Here is a 26310-nt window from a genome sequence, read left to right as displayed (position 1 = left end):
TTGAAACATTTTCTTTTAAAAAGTATTTTTTTTTACTTGAGTATAGTTGATATACACTGTTACATAAGTTTCAGGTTTACAACATAGTGGTTCCACGTGTTTATATATTATGCTATGTTCACCCAGGTGTAGCTACGATTTGTCATATTCCTTATGCTGTGCCTTTTATTCTTATGACTAATTTATTCCATAACTGGAAGCCTATATATTTCTCACACCCCTTCATCCATTTTGCCCATCCCCAACCTCCCGTCCCTCTAGCAACCATTAGTTTGTTCACTGTATTTATAAGTCTGATTCTGCTTTTTGTTTGTTAATTCATTTATTTTTTTAGATTCCACATATAAGGGAAATCATATGGTTTTTGTCTTTTTGTTTGACTTATTACATTTAGCATAATACCCTCTAGGTCCAACCATGTTGTCTCAAATGGCATGATCTCATTCTTTTTTTAAGACTTTGTAGTATTTCAGCAGATCTGTGCATGTGTGTATGTATGTGTACATACACATGTACATACATACCACCTCTTCCTTATCCATTTGTCTACTAATGGACACTTAGGTTGCTTCCATATCTTGGCTATTTTAAGTAATGCTGCAATAAATATAGTGTTTATATAAGTTACATAATGCTGCAATAAATATAGTGTATATATCTTTTTGAATTTGTAAATATTTTCTCCCATTCATTAGGTTGCCTTTTTGTTTTGTTGGTGGTTTCTTTTACTGTGGAAAAGCCTTTTATTTTGATGCGATCCCAATAGTTAATTTTTGCTTTTGTTTCCCTTGCCTTAGGAGACATACCTAGAAAAATTTTGCTGCAGCTGATGTTAGAGAAATTAGTGCCTAGAGTTTTTATGGTTTCAGCGCTCACATTTGTGACTTTAATCTATTTTGAGTTTATTTTTGTGTATGGTATTAGAAAGTGGCCCAGTTTCATTCTTTTACATGCAGCAGTTTAGTTTTCCAGCACCATTTATTGAAGAGACTGTCTTTTCTCCATTGTATATTCCTGACTCCTTTGTAATAGATTAATTGATCATATATGTGTGGTTTCATTTCTGGGGTCTCTATTCTGTTCTGTTAATTTATGTGTCTATTTCTCTCTCTCTCTCTCTCTCTCTCTCTCTTTTGGCAGTACCAAACTGTTTTGGTTGCTACAACTTTATTTTTAAAGATTTTATTTATTTATTTGAGAGAGAGAGAACGAGAGCACAAGTGGGGTGAGGGACAGAGGGAGAAGCAGATTCCCTGCTGAGCAGGGAGCCCAATGTGGGACTCAATCCTGGGACTCTAGGATCATTACCTGAGCTGAAGGCAGGCACTGACTGAGTCACTCAGGTGCCCTTATTATTTTAGCTTTGTCGTATAACTTGAAATCTGGGGTTGTGATACCTCCAGTTTTGTTTTTATTTCTCAAGATTTCCTTGACTATTTGAAATTTTTTGTGGTTCCATATAAATTTTAGGATAATTTGTTCTATTTTTGTAAAAAAAAAACAACCCACTATTGGTATTTTGATAGGGATCACATTGAATCTGTAGATTGCTTTGGGTAGTATGCACATTTTAAATATTCTTAGTTCATCTAATCCATGAGCATAAAATATCTTTCCATTTGTTTCTTCTTCAATTTCTTTAATCAGTGTTTTATAGTTTTCAAAATACAGGTGTTTCATCTCTTTGAGTTTATTCCTATGTATTTTATTCTTTTTGGTGCAATTGCAAATGAGGTTGTGTTCTTAATTTCTCTTTCTACTATTTTGTTATTAGTATATAGAATGCTACTGATTTCTGGGTATTAATTTTGTATCCTGCAACTTTACTGAATTCATTTATTACTCCTAGTAGTTTTTTGGTAGAGTCTAGGACTTTCTGTGTATAGTATCATGTTGTTCACAAATAGCAACATTTTAACTTCTTTACCAATATGGATGCCTCTTATTAATCTTGAAGTATTTTCTAATTTCTTATGTGATTTTGTTTGTTACTTGTTAATGCTTTGGAATTATGTTGTTTACTGTACACATATTTTTGGTTTTCCAAATTATGCCTCTGTTAGTGATTTTAAGTTCATTCAGTTATTATTTGAGAACATATTTTGTATGAACTCACTACTTTTAAATTTATTTTAATTTGTCTTATGGCCTATGATATTGTCTGTCCTAGAGAATTTTCCATGTGCACTTGAGAAGAATGTGCATTTTGTTGTTGGATATGTTTTCTAGATATTAAATATATTTGGTTTATGGTGTTCAAATCTTTTCTTTCTTTCTTGATTTCCTATCTAGTTGTTCTATTCACTATTCATATTTGAGTTTTGAAACCTTCTATTATTCCTGAAGTGTCTGTTTCTCCTTTCAAATCAGTCACTTTTGGCTTTCTGTTTTTTTCCATATATGGAAACATGTGCATATATGTTTATACTTGTTATATCTTCCTAATGCAATGATCCCATTTTCTCTTGTGACATTTTTTTGGTTTGTTTTAATAACTCTTTGGTCTGATATTAGTATAGCCACTCCAACATTCTTATGGCTATTGTTTTCATGACATATTTTTTCCCCATGCTTTCATATTTTCAGCTTATTTGTATCTTTGAATCTAAAGTATGTTAGTAAGCCCGATTCATACTTTGAATCTAAGTATGTTAGTAAGTTGGTGTTTCACTAAAATTATTTGATATAAATAATTTTATCACCTTTAACAGTGATAATGTTGCCTCTGATATATTGACGAGTTAATGTTTGTTTAATACTTATAATCTCATACTGTTATTCTGGATAATGATGTTTTTGGAATATTAAGCAGGTAATAAAAGCCTCCCCCTTTCAGGAAGTTTAAATATAAGATAAAGGATTTATTGTCTAATTTATTCCTATTGGTCTGAGAAGTAGAGCAGATAAAATATGAGTTTATTCATTTTATAGCAAGAAAATGTGTCTATAAACTTAAATTTGTACTTTTCTCTCATTTTTAAAATTTTTTAATTTATTTTTTCTTTTCTCTCATTTTTAACAATATAAATAATCTTAAATCCCAATGATGATTTTAATTTTAAATTTACTGATTCAAGCCACTACAAGTTTTTCCAATAATAATGGGTAGGAAACAGCCAGAGGTTTCCAATTTTCATTGCTGTATCTTCATTGAAATTGTGTTAAAGAGCAGAGAAAAAGTTTAGTTATTAAATATTCTCATTTACTTGATTTTAACGTTATTTAGCACTCTCATAAGATGATTGGCGTAGTTCATGTATGGATTGCAGGAAAGGAAAAACTACCTTCTGAAAATGATTGAATAGCAGCTGGAATTAATGAATAAGGAGGCGATTGAATGAGTGTATCAACCAGATGAAATATAGGCTTTTTAATGTATTCTGTGTGATGAACGGATTAACAAAATTCGAGGTAGTGCAAAAATAGAAACTCTATGATATAACAATGAGTGATAATAATGTTAATGATAGTGTTAGCTGATTTTTATAGGAGACTTCTTGTTTGCCAGGCACTATTCTAGTATCTTTACATATAGGTCAGTGATTGGATTGTCAAATCAGACTGACATGAATTGAAGATGTTAATCAGTATTAAGCTTTACTTGTAATTTTAAGGATACAAGGAACTGAAAGTCACAGGAAAAGCAGACAGAGGTCCTGGACATTGAGAGAGGCCCCTAGATTCTTTGTTCCCATGGTAGACAAAACTGTCCATCCTGGAGCAATAGATAGGATCTCTAATGATGTACATGGGTTACCTTGTACAATAGGGAACATTATAGGCTATGAAATATTCCATTTTATACTCCGATAATTGCATAGGTGATGTCTCTTACAAACCTATAGATTCTAGGTTTGTTTACCATAATGGTTCTAAAACAAGAGTATTCTGCTAAAAGCCTTCTATGGATGAGTACTTTTTTTTTTTTTTTTTTTAAAGCTAATACCATTAGTATATTCATCAGTAACTAACGTACTTATAAGGAGAGTAGACCAGGTCTTCTGCCTTCTTTTTTCTTGGGAGACCCTCCTACCCAACAAGAAACAAAAACAAAGCAAAACCAAACCTCTCTTTCATTTCCAATGAATTTCCTTATTTGAATTCAAATTCAATTATTTATTTTTTTCTGTTAAACCAGGTAAAATATATTAAGAAGGAACTTCAGGCATATTTAAACTATTCTATTTTATTTTATTTGGTTTGGTTTGGTCTGTAGGACATGGAGTGAGAGATACAGTAAATAGAAATATATTCTTACCAGCAGCAAATATCCACTATAGCAGCTTGGTGTATTCCTTTTGTGTGTGTGCATGCACATGTCATCTACAATTCTTTCTTCTGTTTTCTCTTAGAATATTTGAGAAATCATATGATGGTTTCAATTTTCAATTTTCTCTGATTTTCTCTCCCCAACCCAGGATGGAGACCCAGTTCGTCCGGGAGTGGCCATGACTGATCTTGCTACTGGCCTGTATGCATATGGAGCCATTATGGCTGGATTGATACAAAGATACAAAACAGGGAAAGGACTGTTCATTGATTGTAACCTACTGTCATCTCAGGTACCAAGCCAAAGAACATTTGAGAATGTGGTGTAGGCATATGTCTGGGTTATACTCTTTCATATTGAATCCTATGGTCAAAAATCCCATCTGCAAAAAGAAAAAAAAACAAACAAACAAACCAGGAAAAATGCACAAACTACAACAGCAAAAGCTGTTCTATTTTGGTATACTTAATTATTGTTAAGTTAAAATAAACAGGCCATGAAGATTTTGTTATATGTAGACATTGCTGTTGAATTAGAGTTTTAAAGACTGTATTAAAATGGGTCTATTACTATTTGTGAGAAAAGAGTACATTTGGTTCTATTTTATTGTCACATGAGCTCTGTAACTCCTTTTGACCAGGATTTCTTCACCTTTTATGTACTATGGTCCCTTTGAATAGTCTGGTGAAGGCTATGGACCTTTTTTCAGAATTTTGTTTTTAGATGCATAAAATGATATACTTATCATTACAAGGGAGCCAGTTTTATTAAAATATGGTTATTTCTATATAAAAACCAGTTTTGTGTTGTAATAACACATGTAGTTTTTTTTTTTTAAAGATTTTATTTATTTATTTGACAGATAGACATCACGAGTAGGCAGAGAGGCAGGCAGAGAAAGAGAGGAGGAAGCAGGCTCCCCACAGAGCAGAGAGCCCGATGTGGGGCTCGATCCAGGACCCCGGGATCATCACCCAAGCCGAAGGCAGAGGCTTAACCCACTGAACCACCCAGGCGCCCCAACACATGTAGTTTTTTACTAATACATTAAACCGTATGATCTATTATCGTAACTATTGCAATTTTGAGGTAATGTTGAACATAAATGATGTTTTAAGATATTTGCAATATCTAGAATATGATATGAAAATATGGATAGTTTATTTGTAATCAAGCCATATGAACTACTAACACTCCTGGAGTTTGTTGCCTACATTCATAATTGAAGAAAATGCTAAATTTTGTTAGAAGTTGGATGAACATAGAGATATAATTTTGTTTCCATTTAAATTAATTACTTCCCAGAATTCTTTCCACAGACTCCAGGTTAGAATCCCTGGTTTAGAGAGTTATCAGTTATGTCATGCTAAAAACTAACCTGGTGGAATTAAAAGGCTAACTAAGTCTAAGATTGCCATTTTGTCTCCTTTTTATTGGAGCAGACCTAGATGCTTATTCAGAACTGATAAATTTTCAGGAATAGAAAAAAAGAAAATACCAAATTTATGTAAGGTGATATTTTACTATGGGAAAAATTACTTTATAGATGGAAACCTCAGTTAGGAATTTCAGATTTAAATGGCATACATGGGAGACTAGTAAACTTGGAAATCTGTTTGGAGATTTGTTCTCATAGACAAAATTAAGGACTTGTCTAGAGGTTAGAAAAAACATCAAAATGGTTGAAGGTAAAATACTACATATGGGGTTTCAACATTAGCTTTCAGTCACAGTGAGCATTTTAATGGTTATATAAAAGGGTAAAATAATTCTCTCCAAATGAATGAACTGCCTTCTACATAGAGAAATACAGATGTTGGTTATGGAAAGAAGCTGAAAGCCTTTTCTTCCTTCCTCTAATTTTATATCTGTAAGGAACCTGAGGCAGGGTAAATTCACTGGCTACAAGTTACACATTCAATAATGTTGGAAGCCAGGAAGGCTTCAGGGGGTTTGACCTGTGCAGTCACAGAGGGTCCTAGGCTTAGTTTAAATACTCTGTTATCACTGCCATGAGATTCTTAATTATTATTATTATTATTTTTTTTTTTAAAGATTTATTTATTTATTTGACAGACAGAGATCACAAGTAGGCAGAGAGGCAGACAGAGAGAGAGGAGGAAGCAGGCTCCCTGCTGAGCCGAGAGCCCGATGTGGGCTCGATCCCAGGACCCTGAGATCATGACCTGAGCCGAAAGCAGAGGCTTTAACCCACTGAGCCACCCAGGCGCCCTCTTAATTATTTTTGAATGAGAGACCCTACATTTTTTTCACTTTGCACCAGTACTTGCAAATTATGTGGCTGGTCCTGGATTTGGGACTCTATTTAAATCTCCTGATCTTTACCTAGTCTGCTTTACTTACATGTCAATGATTAATTAGCTTTGGAAGAAATTCTCTTGTAGCATATGGTAGAATTTAATTCTCTTCCAGCACCTAGCACAGTGAGATTCATGGTGTGGAGGTGTGTGGTTCCCTGGGGATGGGAGTGGAAGAGGGGGTTTGATATCACCAGTGGAGCTGTTTCAAAGTGAGGGTACAGGAAGTGCAAACTCATGCATGCATACCTACATACACTGCTTTCCAGTCATTTGGGGTATGTGTGTGTGTGTGTGTGTGTGTTTGTTGTTCATGTTGTCCCCTGAGCCGATAAGTCCCATGAATGCAGGAATAATGTTTGTTCCTGCTTATAGTGGTATCTTCAAAGCCCAGTCCAGTACTCATCAAATAGCAGGCTCTTCCAATCTTTTGAGATCAATAGGACACCCACTGTTAGCAGTGGGTATGTCTCATGGCCCTTAGGTTTCATAGGAAAGTTAGAAAAACATAGAAAACTGTAGAATTAGGATAAGCACTTGATAAACAACTAATGATGAGATGATTTGCTTTTAGCAAACTCGGTAGGAGGGATTTAGCCCATTTGCTGTAGCTGATCCAGTCCAAGGTTGCTAAAGTTATTAGTGTGTTTTAGACTCATTAACTACCTTTTTAAAATCGAGGTAAAACTGACATAAAACATTATATTAGTTTCAGTTATACAATATGATGATTTAATATTTGTATATATTGCAAAATGATCACCACAATAAGTTTGGTTAACATCCATCCTGATACATAGTTGCGGTCTCTTTTTCCCACAGTTATTATTAGCTATAGTCACCATGCTGTACATTACATCCCTGTGACTTATTTATTTTATAACTGGAAATTGTACCATCTGACCCCCTTCACCTATTTTACTAGCCCTTTGCCTCTTGCAACCACCGATCTGTTCTCTTTGAGCTCAGTTTTTTGTTTTTTTTTAAGCAAAAAAAAAATTTCTTCTAGAGTCCACATATAAGCAAGATTGTATTTCTCTGACTGGCTTCTTTTACTTAGCATAATGCCCTCAAGGTCCATCTGCGTTGTTACAAATGGCAGGATTTCCTTCTTTTTTTGATTCCTGAATAACATTCCATTGTGTGTGTGTATATGTACAAATTTTTTTTTAATTCGTTCATCCATTTTTTTTTTTTTTTTAGATTTTATTTATCTAATTGTCAGAGAGAAGGAGAGAGCACAAGCAGGGGGAGCAGCAGGCAGAGCAGGCAGAGGGAGAAGCTGGCTCCCGTTGAGCAAGGAGCCTGATGTGGGACTCGATCCCAGGACTCTGAGCTGAAGGCAGCCACTTAACCAACTGAGCAACCCAGGCGTCCCTATCCATTCATCCATTAATGAACACTTAGATTGTTTCCATATCTTGGCTCTTGTCATTACCTTTTAACAGTAAAAATGGATTAAGTCTTATTTTAAAGCCATGGATTTTCAGATCTAATGTTTTATATGATCTTCATAAGAATCACTTGAGGTAGGTAGGGCAGGAATTTTTTTAAAAGATTTTATTTATTTATTTGAGAGAGAGCACAAGAGTGAGAGAGGGGTGAAGGGCAGAGTGGGAGGCAGAGGGAAAAGAATCCCATGGAGACTCCATGCTGAGTGCAAGTCTGGACTCTATCTCACAACCCCAAGGTCATGATCTGAGCTGAAACCAAGAGTTCAATGCTCCACTGGCACCCAGGTGTATAGGGCAGGACTTTTTATTCCTATTTTATTTGGAAAGAAACTGAAGCTAGGAGATGTTGATCTGCTTGACCAACAGAGTCACAGCAAGAATTTTGGTTTCTCTTTCCCCTACACAATAAAGACAAAAGCTTTGGCACCGAGGGACAGGCAAGATCTGGCTTTCCTGTGGTGAAGCTCCAGGGAAGAAGGCAAATTTAGTACAAGGCAGAGGGAAAAAAAAGATCACTCAGTGGAAAGGGTACATGTAACAAAACCGGCCCCTCCTGTGCCCACGTTGCATTCCAAGAGTCAGAGTAAGACAGTGCACAAAGTGAACCTGTCTGGATCATTATCTAATCATGTTCGGACTCATGGGAATTTAACCTGATGGACAAGTGTTTCTGTTGAAATATGGGAATTTTGAGAAAGAGAACATTTGGAGTGGGTTTTTTATGAGCTCTTGTCAGCTGAGGACTCACTGTGCCCCAGGCGCTGTGGTAGCTCAGTTAGAGCGGGAGGTGACATGTCTGTTCAAGGCTTAGTAGTAGAGATAGTCTTGTCCTAATGGAGAACTGGGGGTGATGCATGGTTCTCTGTAGGAGAGAATTTTAGAGCACAGTTGGGCCAAGAGTATTAAGGGCCTCACATGTCATGCTTAGGAATCTGGATTTTTAACCTCTCAAGGCCTCTGGTTTTTTATCTAGCAGTTCCCTCGGTGATGGTCTTTTCAACCAAAGACTGTGTCTCCTTGGAGATATGCTATGGTTGCCACAACCAGAATAGCTTCTGAGTTGGGAACAGTGCTAAGTTTTCAAGGGCAGTGGTATAGATAATAGTTTCTGTTGAAGCCAGTCTGAAGTGCAAGGTGGTGGGCGATAAGACCATTTTCATTCTCTTCTCCTGCTGCTGCCCACCCTCTGTTCTTCTCGTTTTGCCTCTACCCTATTTCTTTTCTCTGTAACTTCTTTTCTTCTCATCTCATGTGCCGCTCAAGTCTTGGGCATCTCTTTTCCCTCTCGTCTTTCTTTACTTCCCTGTTTTCCCTCCTATTCTGCACTGCCTTTTCCAAGTCCCCTTTTCTCTGTCTTTCATTACACAGAGCTATAGTTGAAGCAGAACTGCTTCCAGATCTTACATCTTTATACTGTACCATGAGGGAAACTTACAGAATCTTTTAGCAGTTTCCATGGAAGAAAAAGGAAGACCTTTTTCATAGAAGCCCAGAAAACAAGACCATATATTTCACTGGCTTAAGTGACCATTCCTGAACCAATTAATGAGGACTGAAAAATATGCTGTTTGTCTTAAGCTGTTCTAGGTACCAGGGATGGGGTTCACTCCACCCAAACAATATGACTGTAACGGGGGAAAATGTGATTCCCCCAAAGAATGGTAAGGTTATTTTTTGGTCAGAGGCAGGTGAAATAGATGTTGGGAGCCAATCAACATTATATTAACAATACTGAGTTGTTTTGAGAATCTAGTGCACTAAAGGATGTGAAAAATTCTGCATAAATTAGAAAGTATTCCGATGACTTGCATTAATTTTATTAGGTTATTGAGAAAATATTTTGCAGTGTTAGAAATGTGCTGAAATTAAAAAGGTGGCTATTGACATAATGATTTTATTATTATAATTATTGTAGCTTTTCATAATAGAGAAATCTGACTAACTTTACTTCGTCTTTCAATTTAACATAACATTTATAGATTCGTGATCCAAATACCAAACCACAGAATGATTAAACTTTGCTTTATGTAAATGTGAAGCACTATTTCTAGGTACTTTTCAAAGTAGTATAATAGGAAACTTCACCTTTTAAAAAATGTGTTCATTTTCTTTTTTTATATAAATGTTCACCTGCATTGAGCAGATAACATTTGAACTTAATTTCAGCTGCCTGGAAAATGATGGTGATTTCATGCCATGGGTAAAAAAACGTACTTCTCTACTCATTTTGATTGCATTACATAGGATGACAAACGAATGATTATAACATTCGATATCAGTTGCTAAAAATGAAATTTTGAACTCCTTCTCTTAGAAGTGAGCTGGTATACAATTACGCAAATTACACTTGATTTGAATAGTAGCTAATTATTAACTCGGAGTTGATTGCCTCAACCACAACAAAACCATTTTATTGTAGAGACACGACAGTGGCCGGGATGTGGTTTACAAGTGGGCACCAAATTTTTCATAGTTCCAAGGCTATGAACTTTTAACCCTTGTCATAAAATTCTTTGATTTTTTTTTTTTTTTTTTAGTCTTAATATGATTTAAAGTTGTCAACTGAAGATTGTCTAACGTCAGCATCTAAACTGTATTCTTCAGATGATATTGGTAAATAACAAGGAAGTGGGTTTGGATGTGGTTCCAATTACTCTGTTGCTCTTATTCTTCTGTTGTGGCTTGCAGAAATATCTTTTGGAAGTTTTAATATCCTTCCTGTACTTAATTGCAACCAGGCTTCCCTAATTACTACGACAATGAATCTTTTTAGCACCAACCTTGCATAATTATTTTCACATATAGAATGTTTTGGCATTTTTGATGTCATTATCCCTTCTCCATGTTTGTAACACTGTTCATATTTAGGGTAGATAAAATTTCAGCTGTCATTATTGTAGCACACCTTTCTGGATAAATTTCTGAATTTCAAACAAGTATCGTAATCTGAAATTCATCTTTTTCTGTCTTTAGATACCTGTGTTTCTTCTTTTCTTTTTTAATTCTGTATCTTTTAAAAAAAACAGCTCTAGTGCTATGGTGAGTGCTGTGAAGTGTGTAAATCTGGCGATTCACAGACCTCTACCCCTGGGGCTAATAATACATTTTATGTTAATAAAAAATAAAAAATTAAGAAAAAAAACCCAAAACAGCTTTAGTGAGATGTATTTTTTTTTTAAAAGTATATGTGAAAGAGAGAGAGAGAGGGAGAGTGATAGAGCATGAGTGGAGTGAGAGGTGGAGGGAGAGGGAGCCACTGAACAGGGAACATGATGCGGGACTTGATCCCAGGACCCCAAGATCACGACCTGAGCTTAAGGTAGATGCTTAACTGACTGAGCCACCCAGGTACCCTAGTGAGGTATGTTTTGTACATCATAACATTCACCCAGTTTTAAGGGACCATATAATAATTTCTAGTACAGTTAGTAAGTTATGCAACCATTACCATAAATCAGGTTTTGAAATAAATTTCATACAGTCATTTCTGATCTGGGTTGTACCCATGAGGCTAGAAAGGACCAGTTTTGAGTGGGAAAGAATGTAACACTGGGTTGACTTGGAATTCAGGGCCCATTTTGATTCTGTGGGCCTTAGACGATTTTACCTTTGTGGGTCCTTTCCACCATAAAAATAGTAAGAACTATCGCTGCATTGGTATAAAGATGAATATAATTCATTATTATGTATTAATTATTATTGTGTTAGTTTTTTTCTCACTTTGAAATTAAAATTAAAACATTCTGTGTACCTCTGAAGTATGGTGAGCAGTAGGCCGAAAAAGTCCACTCTGGAAGAATTCCCTTAAAGATAGCCTGTAAGGGGTGCCTGGGTGACTCAGTCAGTAAGCATCTGCCTTGGGCTCAGGTCATGATCTCAGGGTCCTGGGATTGAGGCCTGCATCAGGCTCCCTGATGGACAGGAAGCCTGCTTCTCCTCCCACTCCCCCTGCTTGTGTTCCTGCTCTCGCTGTCTCTCTTTCGATGTCAAATAAATAAAATCTTAAAAAAAAAAAAAAAGAATAGTCTGTAAATGTGCTGAATTTGTGAGGAAGGACATTATGTATCCAGGAAGGAATTGGAGGTTGGAAATTGAGATCCTGCTGAAGGGTGAACAGAGGATGGGAAGGGAGAGAAGCAGCAGCCTATGGCCAAGGAAGCTGACAGCATGGAGCAGGGAGAGGAAAAATGAGGAGCGCATATCAGAAAGCTTAAGAAATCAGAGAACTGTGAGTTTACATTTGAACCTCCCTTTTTTGACAAGCCTGATGCATTTCTGCCGTGAAGGCCTGTGTTAGCCTGATCATCCTTCATTACTTGGGGCCAATTTTTAATGCGTATCTGGTTTCCATTCTTAAGTGGCATTCTCCCTAAGTTGTCTCCTACAACTCCTATTAAAGTTAAGGAGGTACAAATAAATATTAACATTTCTGATATCAAGATAACTAATTAGGGGGGCACCTGGGTGGCTCAGTGGGTTAAAGCCTCTACCTTCGGTTCAGGTCATGGTCCCAGGGTCCTGGGATCGAGCCTCACATCGGGCTCTCTTCTTGGCAGGGAGCCTGCTTCCTCCTCTCTCTCTCTGCCTCCTTGTGATCTCTGTCTGTCAAATAAATAAACAAACATTTATTAAAAAAAAAAAGATAACTAATTAGGAAGGTAAAGACACACCCAAAAGTGAAAAATCAGATAACTTCCAAAGAAAATGAGAATTTTAGATAATATGTTTTTTATGTTATTATTTTATACTATTGGTTGGATTGAATGCAAGTTGGCTGTAATATAAAACATGGTTTGCTTTTTAAAATTTTTTTTATTTTTAAGAAAATCTGGTGAAATATGTGTTGGGAGGATGCTCTGGTTTTGTATAACTGAAATCCTTAGCTATAGTCATTGGCATTGAATATTTTTATATGACATGGACCACAGGGAGGGAAACTGGAGCTTTTAATTTGTGATAATTGATAATTACTAGTGGGAGACTATTTCAAAGGAGAACAGAATAAAACAAGACAAGTTTCATTGCGATCCAATTTAATTCTCTTATTAGATACTTTAAAACAATTTGATATTTTTCAAAATGTTCTGAAAAATAGAAACATAATTAAGAGCAAGATATAAAAGAGTCGCGGAGAAAGATCCATTGGTGTTGACAAATATTCACCAAATTTAGATTTTGTCTTCGCAGAATCTTGTAGAATAATGAATGTAATGGACTGTTCCTAAAGGTGGGTTTAATAGTCTTAGAATCATCTTTATTCTTTCTTTTACCAGAGTTGGAACAATTTGTTTTTGTTGCTAAGTGAGCTGATCCTACCTACATCCTTGTACTTCTTAGGATTGGAAAATTTTATGTCGAATAAAATGTAATCAGGGACACCTGTGTTGCTCAGTGGGTTAAACCTCTGTCTTCAGCTCAGGTCATGATCTCAGGGTCCTGGGATCAAGCCCCACATCCAGCTGTCTGCTCAGTGGGGAGCCTGCTTCCTACCCCCACCCTACCCCCTGCCCCGCCTCTCGGCCTACTTGTGATCTCTGTCAAATAAATAAATAAAATCTTAAAAAAAAAAAGTTGTAATCATATCCTTCTGTGTTAGCTAATTAATGGTGGCTCTATACCTGCCATAAGTTATGGACCAGCTGATTCCTACTGGAACTTGTCTATTTGGCCCCAATTTTTATTCCATCATTGTAGCTAAAGGATAAGTAAACCACTAGCATCAAGCATGGTGGCTGACATTTAATTTCTAGGAAAATCACTTTAACTCTTTACAGAATGTATATGAAGAATAATGGTGAAGTTTTTTTTAGACTTAGAGTCATTACATACCAGCAGTATATAATTTTTAAAGTTTTCTTTTTTTTTTTTTTTGTAGCCTGGGGTCATTATATACCAGTAATATACAGTAAGATCTTGATTAACTAAAGCACTTAGCAATTTGGATATTCTGGTTGATTTCATTTTCTACATGACTGAGGGCTAAAAGGAAGCTACTTTGGTTTCAACCATTTTCATAGAAAATCCTCTAAAATGCTTTAATTTACCTTTCTGTTATGGTAAATGCCATATACCAAATATATTTTCACCTTAAATGTTATTATTCACATCTCTCTCTTTTTTAACCTACTGATACTCCCTTTGGCAGTAAAAAGTGAAGTTGAATCCTCACTAATAAACTATTTGTCATCTACCCATTATTCATCCATCCATCCATCCATCCCTGTTTCTCTTCTACTATATGGTGGAGTATACAATACATGACAAGCCAGCAAGTTCTCTGCCATATCAAATTTACATTGTCATTGAGGATGTAGATAAAAAACAAGAAATAAGTGATGCATTTGCAGAAGGAAATAAACCGTGTAATAAAGATAACAGGGGCATTTCTGTTAGTGAGGAGGGCAAGATCATTCCAGAGAGAGGGAACAATAAATGCAAAGGCATGTAGCAGGACAAGACTTGGTATGCTCTAGGAACTGACAAAATGTTGATATAACTGACTGAAAGACATCCCTTGAAGTTGACACTGGCATTAAAACTGGCTATTTATTAATAATCATCTGAAGAATAAACATGGGTTGTGACATTTAAATAATAACCTAGTAATCTATAGTTAGTAGGCCTATTAGAAGTTAGGAGTCAGTAACAGAATCTGGTTTTAGTGGGGAAGGAATTTATTGGAGGGGACTAGGTCAAGTCTACAGGGTAAGGGTTGAGTTCTGATGCTGTTTTGGTGGGTTGAGCGTAGAAACAAGGACTGCCAACAGCTTTAATCTTTTCCGCCACTTGGGCTGACTGGAGGCCAGTACTGAGACGACTGAGACAGGACGGTTGTGATTATTAACAACAGTGCCTGCCAAGGTGCAGCATTGGGAAAGTGCCATTCAACTTGCCGATCTACTAGTAGACACTGTTTTATATAGGCTTCTTGTATTCTCGAAAAGTTGAATTATTGAGAATGTCTTTAATAACATACTTGTATAATGTTTACTTTATACTAGACACTGTTCTAAGCATCTTGCATATATAACCCAATTTATTTCCTTGGTGCCTCTTTTATTTCCCATTTTACTTAGGAGGAAACAGAGGCAAAGAATAGTAATGTAACTTGCCCTATGTCACACAGCCATTCACTGAGTCGTTGAGCTAGAACCTGAACGGTCTGGATGCAGAGACTGCCGTACTTTTACTCTCGAGTGTATAAGGCCCTCCCAGTATTCACTAATTTATTTGTGGACTTACATATTTAAATGTCCAACACTAGGAATACAGTGTTATGGCAAATAGGGATGTTTGGGAATATGTTTCAGCTATAAATCTTGACTTGTCTTTTGGGAGAATGATTTTAATAAGCACAGTGATCAGCACTGAGCAATAGAACTTAATATGATTGCATATTGATCTCATATCTTGCAACCTTGCTGGGCTCATTTTTCTAGTTCCAAGTGTATTTTAGTGGATACTGTAGGATTTTCCATATAGAAGACCGCATCATCTGTGCATAGAGATAGTTTTACTTTTTCCTTTTCAAAATGGATGCCTCTTACTTCTTTTTCTTGCCTAATTTCCCTGGGTAGAAAGAACCTGAGTACAATGTTGAATAGAAGGAGCAAGAGCAGGCAACCTTTTCTTTTTCTTCATTTCAGAGCAGAGCATTGCCAGTATGTGTGAGGTGGGTTGTGCTCTTTTCACTGATGCTTTTTATCTTTTTTTTTTTTTTTAAGATTTTATTTATTTGACAGACAGAGATCACAAGTAGGCAAAGAGGCAGGGAGAGAGAGGAGGAAGCAGGCTTCTTGCTGAGCAGAGAGCCCGATGTAGGGCTCGATCTCAGGACCCTGAGATCATGACCTGAGCTGAAGGCAGAGGCTTAACCCACTGAGCCACCCAGGCACCCCTGATGCTCTTTATCAAGTTGAGGAATTTCCCCTTATTCTTGGTTTGCTGAATTTTTATTTTTATCACAAAAGTGTTAGATTTTGGCAAATGCTACTTCTGCAACTATTAAGATCATGATTTGGCTCGCATCACTTATCCTATTAATATGTTATTTGATATTGATTGGCTTACATTGATTTTTGTATATTGAATGAGTTTTGCAATCCTGGGAAAAATCTCACTTGGGCAAGTCTAATCTTGTGTATAGTTGCTATATTCTGTTTGCTAGTATATGGTTAAAGATTTTGGGGGTCTATTTAAAAGGAGAATTGATCTGTAATTTTCTTCTTCTGGATGTTTTTTGTATCAGGTATATCTCAAGAATGAGTTGTTCCCTTCTCTCTTAGTTTTGGAAGAGTTTGTGAAGAATTAGCATTTTTTAGAATTCTGTTTTTTAGTTCTTTGGTAGAATTCATCAGAAAAGCTAAAAAAGCCTGAATTTTTAATTTATTTTTTGTAAATTTTATGAGTACTAATTTATTTGTTCTAAGTTATGTAGTTTTTCTATCATTTGTCAGTTTCAGTAATTTGTGTCTTTGTAGCATCGTGTCATTTTATTTAGGTTACTTAATTTATTGACATTATTGTTCATAGCATTTTCATATAATCCTATTTACTTCTGTGAGTAGATGTCTCACTCTTTTATTCCTGATTTTAGTAACTTGACTCTTTTCTCTTTTTTTTTTTTTTCCTCTCTTCAGTCTCCCTTAAGATTTGTTAATTTTGTTGATCTTTCCAACAAACTAACTTTAGATTTCATTGGTTTTCTCTATTGGTGTTGTCCATTCTATTTTATTTATTTCTGCTCTTTATTATTTCCTTCCTTTTTCTAATTTTGGGTTTAGTTTGCTCTTCTTTTTTTTTGGTATCTTGTGGTGGAGTGTTAAGTTATTGATTTGAGATCTTTTATTTTTAAATATTGTCAGTTTCAGCTGTAAATTATCCTCTAAGAACTATTTTACCTTCATCTCATAAGTTCTGGTATGTTGTGTTTTCCTTTTCCATTATCTCAAATTACATTCTAATTTCCTTTTGTGATTTCTTCTTTGATCCATTGGTTTTTAGGAATGTGTTGTTTAATTTCCACTCATTTGTGAATTTCCCAAATTCCCTTCTGTTATTAATTTCTCACTTCATTCCATTGTAGTTGGAGAACATTTTTTTTTTTTAAGATTTTATTTATTTATTTGAGAGAGAAAGAACTTGAGTAGGGAAAGGGACCAAGGGAGAAGTACAGGCTGACTCCATGCTGAATGTGGAGCTAATGTAGGGCTCGATCCAGGACCCTAAGATCATGACCTGAGTTGAAGTCAGATGCTTAACCAAATGAGCCACCTAGGCACCCCTAGAGAACATTCTTTGTGTGAATTTCAGTCTTTTTAAATGTACCAAGGCTTGTTTTGGGCCTAATGAATGATCTGTCTTAGAGAATGTTTCTGGTGTACCTTCTCAGGTGTATTCTGCTGCTCTTATGGAGTGTTCTATAGATGACTGTTAGAACTAGTTTGTTTATATGGTAATGTTATATTTAATATTTTGAGGACCTGTCATTTTTTCCCCTAAAAAAGCAGCTTGATTTTACAGTCTCATGAGCAATTTATGAAATATCTAATTTTTCCAGGTCTTTGCTACTGCTCGCTATTCTGTTTTACTTCAGCTACTGTAAAGTAATTAATATAAAGTGGTTTTGATTCGCATTTCTACCCTTCTATTTCTCTGTTGATTTTCCGCCTAGTTGTTCTATCCATTACTGAAAGTGAGATATTTAAGTCCATCTGTTACTGTTGGACTGTCTCTTTCTTCTTTCAGTTCTCTCAGTTTTTGCTTCAGGTCTTTGTTGTTAGGTTCATGTATGTTTATAATTGTTACATCTTCTTGGTAAATATTGTTATAAAATGAATTAATTTGTCTCTAGTAACAATTTTTTGGTCGTAAAGTCTATTTTATCTGTTTTTTGCTACCATTTTCATCATGTATTATTCCCTTGGGCTATCATAATAAAGTACTATACATGGGTTGCTCTAACATTAGAGATTTATTTTCTCATAATTCTGGAAGGTTAAACTCTGAGGTCAAGGCGTTGTAAGGGTTGATTTCTTCTGAGGGCCATGAGAGAAGGATCTGTTTCAGGCCTTTCTTCTTGGCTGGTGGATGGTCATGTTTATCTGTGTTTTCACATCATCTTTTTTTTGCACATCTGTGTTCAGTTTTTCTCTTTATATAAAGAAATCGGTTATATTGGATTAGGGCACATCCTAGTGATCTCATTTTAACTTAACTGCCTCTTAAAAGACCCTGTCCCAAATATGGTCACATTCTTATTTTTCTTTTTTTAAAGATTTATTCATTTATTTGTTTAGAGAGAAAGTGCAAGAGAGTGCAAGTTGGGGGAGGAGGGTGCAGGGAGGAGGGGCAGAGAATCTCAGACAGACTCCTTGATTGAGCCATCCAGGCACTACACCAAATGTGATCACATTCTGAGGTATGAAGCTTAGGACTTCAGTGCATGAATTTTTGAGGAATCACTATTTAGCCTATGACTCATGGTATATCTTCTTTCATCTTTTTAGTTTGACCTTTTTGTGGTTTTGAATCTAAAGTATGTCTCTTCTAGACAGAATATAGTTGAATTGACTTTTTTTATGCCTTCTGCCAGTCTCTTTTTTAATTTGACATTTGCTGTTGTTTTTTAATATATCTTATGTCATTTTTGTTTCTTTGTTCCTTCATTAATACCTTTTTTTGCTAAATACATATTTTCTAGTATACTATTGTAATTCCATATATATATATATATATATATATATATATATATATATATATTTTTTTTTTTTTTTGTTATTAGTGCTGCCGTAGGAATTACAATTAACATCTTAATCTAGAACAATCTATTTTGGATTAATACCAACTTCATTTGAATATTCTGTAAAAACTTTGCTCTAATATAACTTTGTTTCCTTTTTTCTTCTTTGCATTATTGTTCATACATATTACATCTTTATACATTGTATGCTCATCAACACAGATTTACCAATATAGGCTCTATTCAGTTCTCTTTTAAATCAGGTAGGAGAGGAAAGATTTATAGACAAAATATGTTTATATTATCTTTTATGCCTACTTGTTTTAGCTATCTCTACTTGTGCTCTTTATTTCTTTGTGTGGATTTGTGTTACTGTCTAGGGATGGTTTTTTGTTTTTTGTTTTTTTTTCATTTCTGTCTGCAGGACTCACTTTGTATTTCTTGTGGGGTAGGTTCGCTAGCAACAAATTCTTTTCCTTTTTTTTTTTTTTTGTTTATTTAGGAGTTTTTAATTACTCCTTTATTTTTGAAAGATCGCTTATTTGCCAGAAATAGAATTCTTGGTTGCCATTCTCCCTTCCTATAGCACAATGAGTATGTTCTTATCCTGTGGCATCTGTGATTTTTGGTGAGAAATGAGGTAAGAAATCTTGCTACTTTCAAGATTCTTTGTTTCCATCTTTTGACAGTTTGTTTCTGATGTATTTAGATTTGTATTTCTTTGGATCTTGATTGGCTTTTGTTGAGCTTCTTGGATGTGTAGATTAATGTTTTCCATCAAATTTGGGAAGTTTTTGGCCATTGCTTTTTCAAGTATTTATTTTTCCACTGTATTCTTTCCTCTCCTCTGGACTCCGATGTTATAGTCATTCTTACTCTTCTTTTTCAGACAGGGTTCTTTCAAGTCTTTGTATATAATTATAGTAGCTGATTTAAAGTCTTTGTCTAGAAAGTATAACACTGGAACTTCCTCAGAGACAGTTTCTGTTGACTTTTTTTTTTTAACTTGCACATGGCCATACTTTCCCATTTCTTTACATGTCTCATAATTTTGTTGTTGTTGAAAACTGGATATTTTAAAGAATAGAATGTAGAAACTGTGGAGTTTGAATTTCTTCTGTTTCCGAGGGTTTGTTGTTGTTGTTGTTTTTTTTTTTTTTTAAGATTTTATTTATTTATCAGAGAGAGAGAGGGGGAGAGAGCGAGCATAGGCAGACAGAATGGCAGGCAGAGGCAGAGGGAGAAGCAGGCTCCCTGCTGAGCAAGGAGCCCGATGCGGGACTCAATCTCAGGACGCCGGGATCATGACCTGAGCCGAAGGCAGCTGCTTAACCAACTGAGCCACCCAGGCGTCCCGGGTTTGTTGTTTTTTTAATGACTTTACCAAATGAATTCTATAAAGTCTTTATCCTTTGTCTTGTGTAGCCACTGGAGTCTGTGTTCACTTAGCTTAGCGGTCAGCTGCTGATTAGGCAGAAAATTTCTTTCTTGTCTTTTTTTTTTTTTAAAGAGATGGAAGTTTATTGAATACATTGCAAGGGAGCAGCAGGGAGGACAGCAAAGCAGGGACTATTTGCCAGGTGGCCATGATTGGGGTGATAGTTCATAGGGGAAGTAAGGAGGTATGGAAACATAAGGAATTTTCCTTTTTTGGTATTTATACCTGATTTTAAGTAACACACTGGTCAGCTCGGATTTATGGTTATTTTAAGGTGGGTCACCTAATGAGCCTATTTGCTTCCAGCCTGGTGGTCATGGTGGGCCCTTTTACCTTACTCAGGTTTCCATTCCTCAAACCTGTTTCCTACAAGTGGCCTCTACATTCCCCTGACAAAGATAGATTTTTGGCATTTGGGTGGAGGTCTCATCTTCAGTAGCTGCCTCATGCTGGATGGGGGTGGGGGCAGGCTATCCCTACCTAAACTTGTTGATCATTGGGGATTCTGTGCAGTTATAGACCAGAGCATGATAGTATATTAATATACTGGTAGGCGATTTGAGTGACATTTCTTGGTGGCCAGGTCAGTGGGATTTAGGGGGAGGGGATCCTCTGATGGTATATGCTGGAATCCTTATTGAATCATCCTTTGTATATGGAATTGTTGGATTCACTCCAGACATGTAGGGATGTATTTTGCCTGTAGATTGAGATGGTGGCTGGATCTGCAGGAACAAAGGTATAAAGGGGGACCTACAAGAAGTAAGGCAGCTGAGAGTCAGCCAGGATCAGGAAAGGGTCCCATATGAGTTCAAAATGTGTGTGAATTTACCCTGGACAAGCTTCCACTGCCAAGTGCATCATCACATGTTGGGAATGGAGGCCTCAGGGGGATAGAGTGGGAGAGGAAAGGAGAAGAGTCCTTAGCCTTCACAGGCATGGAGAGTCTGGTCTGTTTGCCCTCAGACCTTCAATCCACACCAGGGAGCTGACCTGAGCATATATCTTCAGTTGTCTGAGGAGTAGTAGGGTTAGACTGTTGAAGGTCAGCAGAGAATTTCTTAACTGCCTTGAACCAATATATCTGTTAGCTTTTGTACCATGTGTGTTGGGGCAGAGTTCATAAGTCTACTTTTGCCTTCACTTAATGTTTGTGGAGAACCTGAAGTTTGGCTGTAAGTAAAACATTAGGCCTTTTCAACTCTTTCTTGGTCATGTACATGGCCTTGCACATGCACGTGGCCTTCCAGATTCCCGGGGAATATGCAGGAGCTTCTCAACATTCCCTATGGACATGTCTTTTCCCCCGTGTTTCTTTTTAAATTTTTGGGTAGTCTCTTGTTTGTTCTAATTGGTATTGCCACCTCAGCTAGCTGTAATGTTAAACAATTATTGCTGATTGTTTTTCACAAATATCCTCAGGATAGGGCTTTGTGTACTGAGTAAGCTCTGAGGCAGGTCAACTTAAAGCAACCCGGAAAATGGGACTTTTCCAGGGCACTGCCAGACAAGTTAAATAGTGACAATTTTCTTTTTTATAAGCTTCAAACTCATTCTGCTTACTTCAGTGGCTTCTAGGCTGCTGGTATTCTCAGCTACCTCAGCTAGCTGTTGGTTTTCAAAGTTGCCTCAGAGCTAGTCGAGATGGATGGAATTATGGCAAATTAGGACATCATAAAGCTTACTGTTCTTACATATATTCAGTCATTGTTTTTGAATACTCATTTTTCATTTGTTCCAAGGATTTGCTTAGCTTCCAGGTTCTGAAAAAGTTGATCTTGAGAATTTTTCCAGTGTTTTCATTTTGGAAGTTGTACTGACCAGGGTTCTCTAGAGAAGCAGACCTACAGTGTGTGTGTGTATACATATATATACATATATATGTGTGTGTGTGTATACACACACACACACACACATACACTGTAGGTCTGCTTCTATACATATATGTATATGTATATATATATGATATAGGAATGCCAATAATTTAATTCAGTCTATGTTTGAATGCCTAAGAACCAGTAGTGCTGATGTCTAGGGGCAAGAGTAGGTGGACGTTCCAGCTCAAGCAGGTTGGATGATGGACTGGGTCAGTTGATGCCCACTTGAATTGGTGAGGAGATCTCCATTTGCTCTTTGTTTAAGTGCTAATTTTCTCTGGAAACACCAGAAATAATGTTTTACTAGATTATCTGGGCATCCCTTAATCCATTCAAATTGACACATAAAATGAACCATCAAGGAAGTACTACTTCCCTACATATGTAATTTAAATTGTTCTAATAGCCACAATAAAAAAAGTGAAAAGAAACCAATGAAATTAATTTAATTATATTATCATTAATTTCAAAATTAATTATAATTTTAATTATATATTCCATTTAACAAGATATACCCAAGGTATTTTTATTTCAAATGTGAAATTGATATAAAATTAAGAAGGAGGTGTTTTACATTTTTTTTCTGTACCAAGTCTTTCACATTTGATAAGTGCTTTATATTTATAGCACATCTTAATTTGGAATATCTTCATCAAGGGCTCTGCGGTCACATGTGGCTAGTGGCTTTTGCAATGGGCGAAATAGTCTTAGAATGCAGGAGAATGGGTTAGATGTGTTTAAATTCTAGTATTAGAAATTCCAGTAAAAGAAATCTTTGCCCACTTGTGTTGAAAAGGAAAACTGTTTAACCATCTGCTCCTTCACTGTTACCGTCTGTGGCAGACTGGTTAATGGCCTTGAGAGATGTCAATGTCCTTATTCTAGAACCTATGAATATTTTACCTTACATGGTAAAAGGGATGTTGTGGATGTGATGAAGCTAGGATTTTGAGATGGGGAGATTATCCTTTGTACTTACAAAGGTCCTTATAAGAGGGAGGCAGGAAGATCAGAGTCAGTAGTTTGAGATACACCGTGATAGCAGGAATGTAGTGTTGTGTGAGGAGAGACCACACACAGGAGGAATGTAGATGGCCTCTGGAATCTTTTGAGGGGAAAGGAAACAGATTCTCATCAGAGAGCCTCCAGAAAGAACAAGCCTCATCTGCCCAGTGACAGTGATTTTAGACATCCGACCTCCAGGACTGTAAGATAACAAGTTCGGGTTGTTCTGAGCCTTTACATTTGGGGTCCTCTGTAACAGCAGCAATGGGAAATTAATTCACTATCTAAGCAGGCACGAGTAACTGTGGCAGAAAGTGGCAGAAAGTTTGTTTTTTTAATATAAATTTTTGTTGGTATTAAAGAATTCATGGTCTGTGCAAGTTAAGGTCCATATCAATTCTGACTCAAGCTTTGCATCGCCAATTATGGCACTCATTTTTAGTTTCAGCAATTTTACATTTTAGATGAATCTTCACAAGGGTAGAGGACTTAAAGAACATGGCTGAGAGACAATTGCCAGAAATTTCAGGGTAGCTCTGGAATCCATATATTTATCTCTAAAATTCCAGGAACACTGTGTCCTCTTGGTGGGATAGTTTGTTTTCATTTCAATCAATTCTTTGTGAAACTGAACCACACTTACAGGATAGAAGATAATACAAATGCATTCTGAGGTTTCCTCTAAAGGAAGTTGCAGAAACTTAAAGCATGATTTGAAATCATGTAAACCATTGAGTCTTTTCTGAAATGATGACTTCCTTTCCACCAAATAGTTCTATAATTCTTTATGTTTTTGATTTTATTGAACTCAAGCCAGGCCACGATAGTAAAATGAAAACATGACACTTTTGTGTTCTATTTAATCTGTAGGCCCAGTGTGAGTCTGAAATTTGTACTTCTTTGGGTAGAACTGTACTCTCTAAATTCTGTGACTGTAGTTTTCCACTGTATTCAGATATATTGTCTCAAATTTAATAATGTAGTGTCTTGTAAGCCACTGAAGGAAAACCAAGTGCATCTGTCAAGTGTTTTCAACTACAGAAAAAAGATTTGACCTGAGAAATCGTTTTATTTCTCTGACATTCGTGCAGAATTGAATATTTAGTTTGTTTTGATACACATTCTGCTTCAGCATCTTACAAATATCCCCAAACTGTTGCAGATTGATTTGTAACAGTATGAAAAAAATGTTTGTCACTTCCTCCATCATATTATGTAATGAAACTGATTTACAATATTCAGAGCATAAGGTTTCTGTGCATGAAGGTTGGACTTAATAAGTTTCCTTTTTGTTTGACTCAAATCGTTGAACAACTCGGCCCCCCCTTCTTTGTATGTTGTCATATTGGTAATAAGTATTTTTCCATGTTTAAACCATACTTAATTTTTCTTAATGGCAGTGTGTTAGGTTTTATTTGCTGCCACCATGACTAAGTGGGTATTAAACATTTTTTCTTGTTGTTATTGTTAAAAACTTTAAGTTGAGCATGCCTAGGTACCAAGAAGTACTGACTTTGGTCCCTGACTTGTACCTTTATAACCAGTGCTCAAACTGGGCTGCAACTTGGGATCACTTGGATATTTCAGAAAGTGCTGCCTGTGTCTCACCCCCAGAGATACCAATAATTGGTAAGGGATATGACCGGGCATTGGGATTTTTAAAAGTGCTCTAGATGATTCTAATGTACATCAGAGTTTGACAACTTGTACTCCACAATCTGTGGATTCCCCAACTTAGGATGTATGGAAATCATGAAGAAACTTTTTTTTTTTAAAGAGTAGTTTCAGGTTTACAACAAAATTGCAAGGAAGGTAGAGCTATTTCTCATATATTCCCTGCTCCTACACTGTTATCAACATCACTGTCCAGAAGGATACATTTTTTACCAAGGATGAACCTACACTGACACATCATAATCACCCAAAGTTTAACTTAGGGCCCATTCTTGATGTTGTAACATTCTGTGGATGTAGGTAGAAGTATAATGAGATATCCATCATTATAATATACAGAGTATTTTCACTACCCTAAAAATCCCCTGTGTTTGCCTACTGCTGATCATTTTACTATCTCTCATTTTGCCTTTTCCGTATGTCATAAAATTGGAATCATACAGTATGTAACCTTTTTGGATTGGCTTCTTTCACTTAGTGATATGCATTTGAGGTTCTTCCATGTCTTTTTGTGGCTTGACAGCTCATTTCTTTTTTATGCTGGATGATATTCCATTGTCTGGATGTACTACAGCTTTGATAACTATGAATAATTGAAGTTTTGGCAATTATAAAGTTTGGGAATTATGAATAAACCTGTTATAAACATCCTCATAGAGGTTTTGAGTGATGTGAGTTTTTAACTTTTTTGGATAAAATAATGCAGAGTGCTATTGTTGCATTGTGTGGTGAGAGAATATTTAGTTTTGTAGAAAACCACTAAGCTGTCTTTTTTATTTTAATTTTAATTAATTAATTTATTATTAAAACATTTTAGAAAAGATTTTATTTATTTATTTGAGAGAGAGAGAGAGATTGAGAGAGAGAGCTAGAGAGGGAACACAAGCAGAAGGAGTGGGAGAGGAAAAAGCAGGCTGCTTGCTGAGCAAGGAGCCTGACGAGGGGCTCAATCTCAGGACCCTGGGATTGTGACCTGAGCTCAAGGCAGCTGCTTAACGACTGAGCCACCCAGGTGCCCCTAAGCTGTCTTTAGTCATGGCTGTTCACCATTTTGCATTCCCATTAGCAATAAATGAGAGTTCTTGTTACTCCACATCCTTCCCAGCATTTGGCATTTCATAGTTCTGGATTTTGGCTATTCTAATGGCTGTGTCGTGGTTCTGGGGAGACTAAAACAAACAAACAAACAAATGAGAAACCCAAACAGACTCCTCCCAGGCCTCATGCTGGGGCAGGACTCAGGAGCCTGCCCTTTTTTCTAATTTTGTTTTTAGGATTTTATTCATTTATTTGTCAGAGGGAGAGAGAGAAACAGAGAAGGGGCACACAAGCAGGGGGCATGGCAGGCAGAGGGAGAAGCAGGCTCCCCACTGAGCAAGGACCCAGGTGCGGGACTCAATCCCAAGACCCTGGGATCATGACCAGAGTGGAAGACACACACTTAACAGACTGAGGCACCCAGGTGGCCAAGGGGCCTGCATTTTGATGCAGCATTCCAGGTGACTCTGATGCACTAGACCCGTGGGTCACAAT

The 26310-nt window shown here is 36.3% G+C and overlaps 1 protein-coding gene across 20 annotated transcripts in view; it reads left to right on the top strand.

The window, feature by feature from the left end:
• SUGCT (succinyl-CoA:glutarate-CoA transferase) overlaps positions 1–26310 on the top strand; it is an 808589-nt gene that overhangs the window by 154363 nt on the left and 627916 nt on the right. For 19 of the 20 annotated variants that reach the window (XM_082692660.1, XM_082692656.1, XM_082692668.1 and 16 more), the window contains exon 8: positions 4419–4562. The exons of the other annotated variant lie outside the window; for it this stretch is intronic. In XM_082692660.1, the coding sequence (XP_082548786.1) occupies positions 4419–4562 (144 nt within the window). The remainder of the gene's footprint in view (positions 1–4418; positions 4563–26310) is intronic. 20 annotated transcript variants of the gene reach the window in all.

Source organism: Mustela nivalis, assembly GCF_964662115.1.
Source record: "Mustela nivalis genome assembly, chromosome: 12".
NCBI lineage: Eukaryota > Metazoa > Chordata > Mammalia > Carnivora > Mustelidae > Mustela > Mustela nivalis.
Note: the sequence above shows the minus strand (reverse complement) of the source record. Positions and strands in the feature narration are given on the sequence as shown.